Consider the following 13,349-nt stretch of genomic DNA (forward strand, 5'->3'; position numbering starts at 1 on the left):
GAACACCTGCCGCATCAACAACAAACTGGTAAGTGAGGAGGAAGATCCTTTCGCTGACGTCATATAGCCCCTCCTCCTCATTCGTCTCCTGGGTGCTGCAGCCCCGTCAAATTTGCCCAAATAGCCGCGTTTTTTATCATAACTTATAAAATAGGCGCCTTCGTGAATTAATATATGGATCATCGGGAATTACTTTTTATGTTATAAAACATCGCCAAAGATGTCAAAAACGTGTCATCAGCCCTTTAATGGGATGCTACAGAGCCATGAACCTCTGTGAGACGTGTAAAACATGCAAGACCGGCTTCTATGGACACGTCTTCCACAGAGAATGCCTATAAACATGTTGCATACCACAGAATCATGGAAAGTACCAGATAACTGACCAGCAATTTTGGCACCAAGACAGTCTGAGATTGTCGAGTTAGAATGTGGAACAATGTTTAACAAGTGAAGTGAACAAAACAGCAGTGGGACAGAGATGAGAGAAAACACTTAAATGTGTAATAAAATAAGTTGTACAACAAAACTGGTTAAATATTGGCCGAGATCATTTAAAACAAGTTAATGAATTACCTAGGGATCAAAACTGGAAGGAGATTTTGCTGTTTGGTATTCCCATGTCCCATCATACTGCCTACTCACAAGGCATCAGCAACAACAGTATTACACGAAGCATATGACATTACGGATGCCATTTGTTGAATAGCTATGTCAGTGTAGTTTGGTGGAAACGTACAGCACACAGGTCTGCAACACTGGTGCAAACGGCAGAGCCAGTGAACAAACTTCAACATCAGGAGACCTGGAGCTCTAGTATCCCAAAATACCTGCTTTCATTAGTTGGCATAGGACTAAAATTCTATCTAAATAAGTATGTATGTAAGCTAGGGTGCCTGTGTGTGTGTGTGTGTGTGTGTGTGTGTGTATATATATATATATATATATACACACACACACACACACACACACACACACACACACACACACACAGTGTCTTGCAAAAGTATTCATCCCCCTTGGTGTTTGTCCTGTTGTCCAAATTGAAGGAGTTGGAGCAGTTTTGCTTTGAGGAATGGGCAAAAATCCCAGTGGCTAGATGTGCTAAGCTAATAGAGACATACTCCAAGAGACTTGCAGCTGTAATTGCAGCAAAAGGTGGCTCGACAAAAGTATTGACTTTGGGGTGTGAATACCTATGCACACTCCAGATTTCTGTCCCCCCTCCATCTTAATTATAGTTTGTATCACAATAACAAAAAACAATGTGCACCTTTAAAGTGGTAGGCATGTTGTATAAATCAGATGGTGCTAACCCCCCCCCAAAAAAAAAAATATATATATATATGCAGGGTGCAATTTGTCAAAAAAACAGAAGAGGGGATTTTTTTTTTTTAATCATGACATCACAAAATTAAGGTAACAATAGGCTAACAGCTCAATAACATCCGATGATATCAAATGAATAACACTAAATGAAAACGAACACTAAACCAGAAATAGTAAATTCATCTTCCTATCTCTCTGACTAAATACACGAACACTAACACAACAAAGTTCGCATTGCTTGTCGCGTTGCTGTGATGTTTCTCTCCCTCCGGATTAAATGGACAGTGACTCGAAAATCACTAAAATACATGAATACTAAATGAACAGTTTGCTCTGATGGCGCAGTTCACATTGTGCGCAGCTTTCCGATTTAAACTGTTTTTTTCTCATCCTTATACTTCCTGTTTCATGGACTGTAACGGAGTTGCTTATTTAGTAATTTTAATACAGAATTTACTTTGAAATTATAATCAGACACTCCAACGTCCCCCCATTAAAAAAAAAAAAAAAACGGCCGTGAAAAAGGCAGCATCCGCCAAAAGGCGCGCTGTTTGCATCCCTGCATAGAACGCAAAGATATTGTTATTATCTACAATGTATCTATTTGCTGGGGACGTTCGTGAACATCAAAGCTGCCACTTCGGGTCATTTTGAAAGTGAGTGCAATGTAGACCATAGAAAACCGTGTCACAACATGCCTGTCATGTCAACTTTTTTTTTTGGTTTGTTTGTTTTATTGACGGGGTTGTCCCCGAGGATTTTTTTTCAGCAGAGATAAAAACCAGAGGGGGGGGATGATCCCCCCCCCAGCAAATCGCACCCAGTATGTATGTATGTATGTATGTATGTATGTATGTATGTATGTGTGTATATACACACACACACACACATATATATACATACATACACATATATTACATTATATATGGGTCTGTCTCAGAAACTGCTCTCTCATTTGGAACATTATGGTCAAAATTTTTTTTTCTAATTTTACTTTTTTTTTTTGCATTTATCAAACAATGTTTCTTTTGTCATGTTTAATCAGAATAAAGATAGTATCTTGCTTTATCTGGCCTCCACTGTGGAACTTTTTTTTATTACAATTCAAAAGCTTTTGTAAAACTGATTTCCATATAAAATAACTCCATCATGAAGAATTAAAGCCCCTCCTTCACAGAGGAGTGAAAATATTGAATAAATTTCCTCTTTTTAATTGCTTGGGTTAAAAATGCCAAGTTATGATGACTGAATTGATTATTCACTTAAATATGAATAATATGATGCATTTTGGGTATTTGATATGGCGAAATAGGACACAATGGAAAAATCAAGAACACACCGGAAAGATGAGAATAACGGCGGTGGTAAAAGAACAGCGACTGCACCGGCTGAAGGTCGCGCGGGTCTCTGCTGCGGCGCGCGAGCAACGGGACATCACTACCGCACCGGACGGAGCGCGAGGCGGAGGCGGGGCAAAATGACTGGCCGTAGATTCTATCAAAAGTTCGATCTAAATTGACCATGGTCGCAAAATATTGGCTAAAAATACGCAAACACTACTGTTAGCCTAGCTTAACAATAAGCAATACCGGACAATGTGCAATATAATGTGCAATATAAAGTGCAACATCTCTCCTGCCGCCGCCCCCCCTTTTTTTTTCCCCTTTCCCTCCTTCCCCCCTCCCTCTCTTTCCAATATCTTATTCTTTTTACATTTGTATATGTAAATACTTAATTTATTTTAATTTATCTAGAAGTTTTTCTCTATTTCTTTTCTCTGTTTATCTGTAATGATGCTGCTGGAATCTTAATTTCCCTGAGGGAACCATCCCAAAGGGATCAATAAAGTTTTATCTAATCTAATCTAAATATGAAAGCAAGATGAAAAAGAAACATTCCATTGCCGTATACTGCAAGACTAAAACAAAATAAAACTGTCAAAACTCCCCTTTTCAGTGATAACGCCCGAACAGATCACCCGCGTAACAGAAAGACCGCAAATGGAAGCATGATCAACTTCTAACTGTTGGAGTGGAAAATTCCATTCTACACTTGCAAATTGTTAATGCGTGTCCTTCCCCGCACGCAAATAACACGCTACGGTAAAAAAAATAGACTACAACTCATTTTATAGCTCAGAAATTCATACAAGACCAGCTACCATCGTAACATATTCTGTAAGAAACATATTCTATACCTAACTTTCAGCTTTCGTTTTAAAAAACAAAATCGCAGATTTATAACTAAATTTTTATATGGCGTAGTGATTTTAAGTTACTACTTTTGGTGAGGTAGTGACCTCGACCCTGAGGCTTTCCGTTTAGATCAAAACACACGATCGTATTGGTTTTGGGTTTGCGGAAAATGGAGTTACAATGGTGATCAAATATTTTGCATGATGTTTTATTACGGTTATGATTATTCTGTGAGCGCACCGATCCTTAGGTGTATAAAGTTACAACTTAAAATACAATTAGTGATAACTGTAGACTTTTCAGTGGACTACAACTTTTTTAAGGGAATGCGATGTAGTCAACCATTTATCATGTCCCAGATCAAGCCGCCATTTTTCCACAAATTTGCAGAATTTTTGCCGAATTCTGAATAGAGTATTCACATCAAAGATTTAGTTTTATCTGTATTATTTCTTTCATCATTTTATTTCAAATTAAAACTGACATCACCATTCAAAACCGTATAGTTTATTGACTGAGTATATTTAGTGGGGTACCCCCACAGTACCCAGTTTCTGAGACATACATACATATATATATATATATATATATATATATATACACACACATACACATTATATATATATATATATATATATATATATATATATATATATATATATATATATATATATATATATGAGCCCATCTATCTATCTATCTATCTATCTATCTATCTATCTATCTATCTATCTATCTATCTATCTATCTCCTTCTGTCTCATGTCCCTCTCAGTCTTCCTGTCCACCCACTCTGGGGTCTGATTACTGCAGGCAGGCAGTGGGAATGGCAGGAATGTGGAGTGACGTCAATGCTGACATTCCCTAAGCTCCTTCTCAACTGCAACAGCTGAGAATGGAGGCAGAAGAGCACTGAAAGAAAAGAAAAAGAAAGAGAAAGAAAGAAAGAGAGAGAGAAAGAAAAAGAAAGCACAACCTCCTATAATTAACTACTTCTTCACTGAAAGTTCTATCCTGATCCTCCAAACACCGAGATCCCTGTGCTGTTGCGACAGTCGCTACACAACAACCTGACCAGTCAACTGTGATCTCTAGCCACATTTGCTCTTTGATGAGCAGACGCTTCAATCACCAGCTGTCCGCATGCATCAAGGCTACGTGTGAGGAGCTCTTGGCCAGGCCTGCTGGACTTACTAGATGCCAGGGACAAGTGAAATATGGGGAACAGCTGAGAAGGAACAGGATAGGAAAGCAGAAATGTGTGTGCAAGGGGCAAAGGGCATCAATCCACACCATTCATGTCATTCAGATTTGTCATTTTTTTCACCCCGCCCCTTCCTGTGGTCTCCTGGGGCCTGCTGTTTACAAGCTAGGGGAGCACTGTGACCATCAGCTGCTGATTACTAACAGGTGCATGTTTGTATGCGTACAACTGTGGGGAGAGGGAGACAGAGACGGCCTGTAAGACTGACCTCTGCTCAAAAGCTCTTCCTTTAACTACATCTCTATCGTATTGCCCAGGCGCCTGCTTCCCTGCTGTCCCTGCTACCTGAGAGGACTGAACACCTGGTGAAGGGTGGATTGACCGTGAACAACACTCACCCACTGGGCTTGGGCATGCCCCATTGGAGTTATTCAGGTCACCTCCTAGAAGAGCACCTGAGAAAGAGAAAGTGAGAAATGAGTGGCTGAGAGGACTGAAGTGCTCATACGTCTTAACTGAAGTGTCACTTTTAAGATGCTGATAAATGTGTACAGCTAGAACAGTCCGAGATAAACGCTCTCAAAAGGCAGGTATTCAGAGTAAACTTAAAATCACTCAGTGAGGCATTAATACCAAAATCGTGCACGGTGGTAATCAAATCACAGGCGTAACCAGGGTGCGATTTGTCAAAAAACCAGAAGGGGGGGATGTTTTTTTTTTTTTTAATCATGAAACGTCACAAAATTAAGGTAACAATAGGCTAACAGCTCAATAACATCCGATGATATCAAATGAATAACACTAAATGAAAACGAACACTAAACCAGAGATAGTAAATTCATCTTCCTATCTCTCTGACTAAATACACGAACACTAACACACAACAAGTTCGCACTGCTTGTCACGTTGCTGTGATGTTTCTCTCCCTCCGGATTAAATGGACAGCGACTCGAAAATCACTAAAATACATGAATACTAAATGAACAGTTTGCTCTGATGGCGCAGGTCACATTGTGCGCAGCTTTCCGATTTAAACTGTTTTTTTTTCTCATCCTTATACTTCCTGTTTCATGGACTGTAACGGATTTGCTTATTTAGTAATTTTAATACAGAATTTACTTTGAAATTATAATCAGACACTCCAACGCCCCCCCCCTAAAAAAAAAAAAACGGCCGTGAAAAAGGCGGCATCCGCCAAAAGGCGCGCTGTTTGCATCCCTGCATAGAACGCAAAGATATTGTTATTATCTACAATGTATCTATTTGCTGGGGACGTTCGTGAACATCAAAGCTGCCACTTCGGGTCATTTTGAAAGTGAGTGCAATGTAGACCATAGAAAACTGTGTCACAACATGCCTGTCATGTCAACTTTTTTTTTTGGTTTGTTTGTTTTATTGACGGGGTTGTCCCCGAGGATTTTTTTTCAGCAGAGATAAAAACCGGGGGGGGGGGGGGGGGGGGGGGGGATGATCCCCACCATCCCCCCCCCAGCAAATCGCACCCAGGGCGTAACAACAGATTACACGTTACTTAGAGAACTGTGAAGGCCAGTGCAATGCAGGGTGTGTAAATGACATGGAAAACATAAATGCCATTCAGGGGTAATATTAAATTTATAGACATGACATAATGCATGAATTGTTTATATGAACTTCCCCTGTAGAGACCATGATTTCACTTATCATACACCACAACAATATTTATTCAGAAGACTGAATTTTATATATGTTATGTTCATTCTATAACGTTAAAGTGCACTGCACTCACAAACGTTTTCATGATCTCAGTTTTGTATCCACCTCATTGTCAGATTAAGTTGTAAATCCAATTCTAGTTTATCAGCCAAAAACAGGATGTGCTGGATAAAGTGCTATTTTATAGGCTGGTAGTCAATCCGATATGATGTAACCCATACCGTTAAACTGAGAAGTTTGCAGTGATCACACGATTAACCTTTCCTCAGCTATTAAATGTTTATTTACATCTTTTTCTACTTCTCATTTTCTAGAATACTGCTTCATATATTAGTGTAACTGTACTTTTAAATTGCTTTTATGCTGCATCATATTGTTCTAGGATTTCTTTTTATTTCTTTTTTTTTTTTTTTTACTGTGCAGGAGTGACAGCTCTAGCCTTGATACCAAAAGAATCAGATCACCACCACTTCCTCATACCTTTATACTTGTGTGGGTCTCATATGTCTTAAGCCCAGTGTACCCAACTTAATAATCAGCAAGACTGCCCAACCTCTAACCTTCCTCCATCCCCTGCTTCTTCTCTCTTGCTCTCTCTCTCTCTCTCTCTTTCATGTAGCACATGCTATGTGAACCAGGAAGTTTATATAATTTCCGCCAAACGTGCGTCAGTTCAGACAACAAAAAGACTCTTTGTATAGCCAGTCACAGCACTGAGCATGCAGACACTGGCTGTGCAGCAGTGAACAGAATGTACTATGTATTTTGGGGCTAAGGCACATCAAAAGGTCAAATAATTAAAAAACAGATAGTTAAATCAGACAGGCAATCATATAATTTATTAAAATGCACTGAAGTGCATCAGAGTAAAAACTCGTCCGACATATTGCGGCATCATGAACAGCAACGTGCTAATATAATATAATAAAATAAATGAAATAAAACAAACTATTTCTCCATTAAGAACACAATAAAAAACATCCGTCTTTCACAAAGTGTACATATACACATGCACACACTTGACGAACCATCTACCTATTCTTTTGCAGGTTGGGGTAGCTAAATATAAAAGTAGGCGACTGATTACATGACATATCCTAGCAACCATGCTGACGGGTAGTGAACTAATGTGGCGAACGTGTGTGGAAGAAGCCGCGAGATGGAGAACTCAGTTTCTCATGAAATCTCCTGTGCTCTGTACATCACACGGATCTAAGCAACAATTTATGCTTAAACATCAACAGTCCCATGTGCTCACAACGTGGAACTGACAACAATTAGACTGACTGCCTTTTCCAGTTGCGACAATAATAATTCTCCTCCCCAGACCTAAATTTATTTTTGAAATCAAATGAAGAATGGGACTAAAGGCCATTTAGATAGAAAAATATTGTAAAAAGTGTAACCATGTGACTATGTACAAACATTTTTCATTAAGAAGCAGTCTCATCATTGGTTTATTTAAAAATACTATTTCATGAGCTTGTAAAAAACACATTGGGTTCCTCCAAATTCCATGGCACCCTTCACCTTGCCTCAAAATGTATTATATATATCTGGAAAAAATCAAGAGACCAATTTGTTTCTTGGCGGCACGGCGGTGTAGTGGTTAGCGCCGTCGCCTCACAGCAAGAAGGTCCGGGTTCGAGCCCCGTGGCCGGCGAGGGCCTTTCTGTGCGGAGTTTGCATGTTCTCCCCGTGTCCGCGTGGGTTTCCTCCGGGTGCTCCGGTTTCCCCCACAGTCCAAAGACATGCAGGTTAGGTTAACTGGTGACTCTAAATTGACCGTAGGTGTGAATGGTTGTCTGTGTCTGTGTGTCAGCCCTGTGATGACCTGGTGACTTGTCCAGGGTGTACGCCGCCTCTCGCCCGTAGTCAGCTGGGATAGGCTCCAGCTTGCCTGCGACCCTGTAGAACAGGATAAAGCGGCTAGAGATAATGAGATGAGATGAATTTGTTTCTTAAACCAGCATCTCTGTGTATAGCAACCATTTCATTCCGGTGTCTGTGCTGGAATTCCAATACAAGCACACCTCATTTTCTTAATGAAGTACCGATTAGGTGATCACTAGAACCAAATCTTGTTTATAAACAACACTGCTGCGATCATCACGATCCTCTTGCAATAGGACTAGTTTGGATGGCAAAAACAGTGCTAGGAGTACCTTAATTTTGATTGGAATACAAAAATATCTATTCATCATGCCAAAAGAGTTACGTTCTGAGTGAGAAAAAGAAAGGTTCAATTCTGGCTTCATTGGCAGAGGGATACAGTGAGTGTCAGGTTGCTTCCATCCTCAAAATTTCAAAGACGACAGTTCATAAGAACAAGCAGCAGATTTAGTGACATCAAAGTTACAGACTGGCAGAGGGTGAAAACGACTCTCCATGGACGGGGATGAGCGTCAGCTCCTTTGAATGTCACTCAACAACCGTAGGATGACATCAAGTGACCTAAAAAAAGAATGGCAAATGGCAGCTGGGGTTAAGTGCATGACAAGGCCGGTTTGAAACAGGGCTCCTCCAGGTGGGATTGAAGTCATGCAAAGCTAGAAAAAAGCCCTTCATCAGTGAGAAGCAAAGAACCAGGCTGAGGTTTGCTAAAGACCATAAGGATTGGACGGTAGAGGACTGGAGTAAGATCATATTCTCTAATGAGTCCAGTTTTCAGCTTTTCTAATCACCTGGTCATCAGATGGAGACCTGGAGAGGCCTACAAGCCACAATGTCTCTCACCTATTGTGAAATTTGGTGGAAGATTGGTGATGATCTGGGGGTGTTTCAGCAAGGCTGGAATGGGGCAGATTTTTGTTTGTGAAGGACACATTAATCAAGCCATGTACAAGGTTAACCTGGAAGAAAACCTGCTTCCTTCTGCTCTGGCAAATGTTCTCCAACTCTGAGGATTGGGTCTTCCAACAGGACAGTGCTCCATTCCACACAGCCAGGTGTGGATTGAAGGACTACAAGATCAAGACCTTGTCATGGCCAGCCCAATCTCCAGACCTGAACCCCATTGAAAACCTCTGGAATGTGATCAAGAGGAGGATGGATGGTCACGAGCCATCAAACAAAGCTGAGCTGGTTGAATTTTTGCACCAGGAGTGGCATCAAGTCACCAAGAGCAATGTGAAAGACTGGTGGAGAGCATGCCAAGACACACGAAAGCTGTGATTAAATGTCAGGATTATTCTACAAAATATTGATTTTTGAACTCATCCTAAGTTCAAACATTAGTATTGTGTTGTTTAAAATTGAATATTATCTTAATTTCTGTGCATTATTCAAGGTCTGAAAACACTTCATCTTTCTTGTTATTTTGACCAGTTGTCATTTTCTGCAACTAAATGCTCAAAGTGACAACATTTTTCTGTGGAATTTGGGGGAAATGTTGTCAGTAGTTTATAGAATAAAACAAAAATGTTCATGCTCCTCAAACACATCCACAACACAAAAAAAGATATTATATATATATATATATATATGTATGTGTGTGTGTGTGTGTGTGTGTGTGTGTGTGTGTATAATCTGTGTGTGTGTGTGTGTGTGTGTGTGTGTGTGTACAGTGACTTGCAAAAGTATTCATCCCCCTTGGTGTTTGTCCTGTTTTGTTACATTACAAGATGGAATTAAAGTGGATTTTTGGAGGGTTAGCACCATTTGATTTATACAACATGCCGACCACTTTAAAGGTGCACTTTTTTTTTTTTTAGTGCGACACAATAAGATGAAAAAACAGAAATCTGGAGTGTGCATAGGTATTCACCCCCTTTCGTATGAAACCCCTAAATAAGAGCTGGTCCAACCAATTCACTTCATAAGTCACATAATTAGTTGATTAAGATCCACCTGTGTGCAATCAAAGTGTCACATGATCTGTCACATGATGTCTGTATAAATCTACCTGTTCTGGAAGGACCCTGACTCTGCAACACTACTAAGCAAGCAACATGAAAACCAAGGAGCCTCCAAACAGGTCAGAGACAAAGTTGTGGAGAAGTATAGATCAGGGTTGGGTCATAAAAAACATCCCAAACTTTGAATATCCCAGGGAGCGCCATTAAATCCATTATAGCAAAATGGAAAGAATATGGCACCACTACAAACCTGACAAGAGAAGGCCGCCCACCAAAACTCACAGACCGGGCAAGGAGGGCATTAATCAGAGATGCAACAAAGACACCAACAATAACGCTGAAGGAGTTGCAAAGATCCACAGCGGAGATGGGAGTATCTGTCCATAGGACCACTTTAAACCATACACTCCACAGAGTAGGGTTTTATGGAAGAGTGGCCAGAAAAAAAAAGTGTCACTGCTTTAAAAAAAAATAAAAAAATAAATAAATCACATTTGGAGTTTGCCCAACAGCATGTGGCAGACTCCCCAAACACATGGAAGATGATTCTCTGGCCAAATGAGACAAAAACTGAACTTTTTGGGCCATCACGGGAAATGCCAAGTGTGGTGCAAACCCAACAGCCTGGGAACACCATCCCTACAATGAAGCATGGTGGTGGCAGCATCATGCTGTGGAGATGTTTTTCATCTGCAGGGACAGGAAAGCTGGTCAGGACTGACGGAAAGATGAATGGCACTAAATACAGGGCAACTTTGGAGGAAAACCTGTTTGAGTTGGCCAGAGGTCTGAGACTGGGATGAAGGTTCACGGTCTAGCAGGACAATGACCCGAAACATACTGCTAAAGCTACACTGGAGTGGTTTAAAGGGAAACATTTAAATATCTTGGAATGGCCTAGTCAAAGCCCAGACCTCAATCCAATTGAGAATCTGTGGCATAACTTGAAGATTGCTGTACACCAATGCAACCCATCGAACTTGAAGGAGTTGGAGCAGTTTTGCCTTGAGGACTGGGCAAAAATCCCAGTGGTGAGATGTGCTACGCTAATAGAGACATACCCCAAGAGACTTACAGCTGTAATTGCAGCAAAAGGTGGCTCTACAAAGCATTGATTTTTTTTTTTGGGGGGGGGGAATTATGCACATTCCAGATTGTTTGTGTCACAATAATTTAAAAAAAAAAAAAAAGTGCACTTTTAAAGTGGTAGGCACGTTGTGTAAATCAAATGGTGCTAACCCTCCAAAAATCCATTTTAATTTCAGCTTGTAATGCAACAAAACAGGACAAACACCAAGGGGGGATGAATACTTTTGCAAGGCACGGTGTGTAATATATATATATATATATATATATATATATATTTAAAATAGAGAGAGAGACTGACTGACAGTGTCATGTGATCCCATTTTTTTTATATATATATATATGATCACATGACACTGACAGGACAACAGGACACTACTTTTTTTGCATCTCTACAGTTTGTCCATCAACACGACAGCATGAAAACTTTTCATCAAGAGGCATTTTTGGTGACCTTGTTAACAAAGGTCAAACAGAGAGAAACACGTGCATTTCCAAATGCATCCACATTAACGTAGGCATGGCCTCTGTATCCTTCTCACCTGCACTGGCTGGTCTCTGTGGCAGACCAGGAGACACTGTGTTCCTCTGGAGCTGTGGTTGCTGTGGTGACAGCAGGCGAGGGTCTGTGAGCGTGGAGGTGACAAAGGAAGTGGTAACAAGGCTGCTGGGGTTGCTGAAGGGCAGAGGACTCTGACTGGACACGGGCACTGTGACTGGCATGGAGAAAGTGGGAGCTGGCACTGTAGACTGAGAGCAGAGGTAGAGAGGCAGCTAGTTACATCATTGCTTTCCTCATACACCGTACACACAATGACAGACAAATGTATAATGTGCATTGTAATGAAAACACGCACACATTTTAATAGCATGCCAGTGACTTGTGCAGACTCTCCAGAAGCAGAGCATGTGCAGCTAAGACAGAAGTATAAAGCTAATCTCACTGAACCTTGATATTCTTAAAAAGGAGTTACAACTTCGGCACTACATGAGCGAATTTAAGCTCAGTCCAGAATGTGGACTGCTTTTCAACTGTTTATGTCAAAAACAGAGAATGATTTTAATTGTAATAATTATAATACACTAAGTAACTTTAAAAACGCACATTGATAAAACTTGCTGAATTCGTGCTGAGTTTATCTCAAGAAGAAAAGAAATATATCACAATGGAAAAATAACTTCGTTCCGCCCGAATAAGTTCCAAATCTGTGCTCAAATCAGAATTTAAGGGAGTTGTACTCAATAACGCACAATATGACTCGGGTAGTCAATGACATGGACAGGCTTTAATTTTCAAACAAATTTTGCATACACTACACACACAGTCTTGCCTATAAATACCCGGGGGAAATGATGGGAAAATTGTCATTATTGAAGATGCCACGCCTAAGCCAAAATCAACGTGAACAGGCCATCGGGATGTTGCGTGCCGGAAGTACACAGACAGAGGTCGCCTGGCACTTCGGTGTTCATCATTCGACCATTTCCCGTTTGAGTCAGCGTTACAGACAGACAGGGAGCACCAGGGATCGTCCACGCCCCGGTCAGCCTCGAGTCACGACGCCAGTTCAGGATCAGCACATCAGGCTAGCTCACCTCCGTGACAGATTCCTGACACCCTCAGTCACTGCTGCTGAGACCCCTGGACGACACAGACCCAGAATCTCCAGCATGACGGTCCGAACATGGACCAACTGTCACTTTGAATTTTTTTTATTGTGAACTAATTCTTGAGTTTGACAATAAATGTCCTTTATCGATGTTTCAAGATGTGTGTGCATTACATACAATATCATAAATTTCAAATATATGCAGGGATCTAAAGTGATATCGTGTTGAATTCCATTGTGCGTTTTTAAAGTTACTTAGTATAGATTAGACCACAGTCCGACAAACTAGACTTTACCCTGTTTCCTCTGGGTCTCACAATCTGAAGCAATGTGGTTTTGCACTGCTCCATCAGGCATCCTAAAGCCAGCTTAAA

At 40.6% G+C, this 13,349-nt stretch overlaps 1 protein-coding gene across 8 annotated transcripts in view; it reads right to left on the bottom strand.

Moving 5' to 3' along the window:
• mef2d (myocyte enhancer factor 2d) overlaps window positions 1-13,349 on the bottom strand; it is a 134,594-nt gene that overhangs the window by 21,088 nt on the left and 100,157 nt on the right. For 7 of the 8 annotated variants that reach the window (XM_060921934.1, XM_060921938.1, XM_060921937.1 and 4 more), the window contains exons 5-6: window positions 11,908-12,115; window positions 5,126-5,182 (exon numbers count right to left, since the gene is read on the bottom strand). In XM_060921934.1, coding sequence (XP_060777917.1) covers window positions 5,126-5,182; window positions 11,908-12,115 — 265 coding nt within the window. The remainder of the gene's footprint in view (window positions 1-5,125; window positions 5,183-11,907; window positions 12,116-13,349) is intronic. The other variant, XM_060921936.1, reaches the window with a different exon arrangement.

This window comes from Neoarius graeffei, chromosome 5 (genome assembly GCF_027579695.1).
Source record: "Neoarius graeffei isolate fNeoGra1 chromosome 5, fNeoGra1.pri, whole genome shotgun sequence".
In the NCBI taxonomy this organism is placed as follows: domain Eukaryota; kingdom Metazoa; phylum Chordata; class Actinopteri; order Siluriformes; family Ariidae; genus Neoarius; species Neoarius graeffei.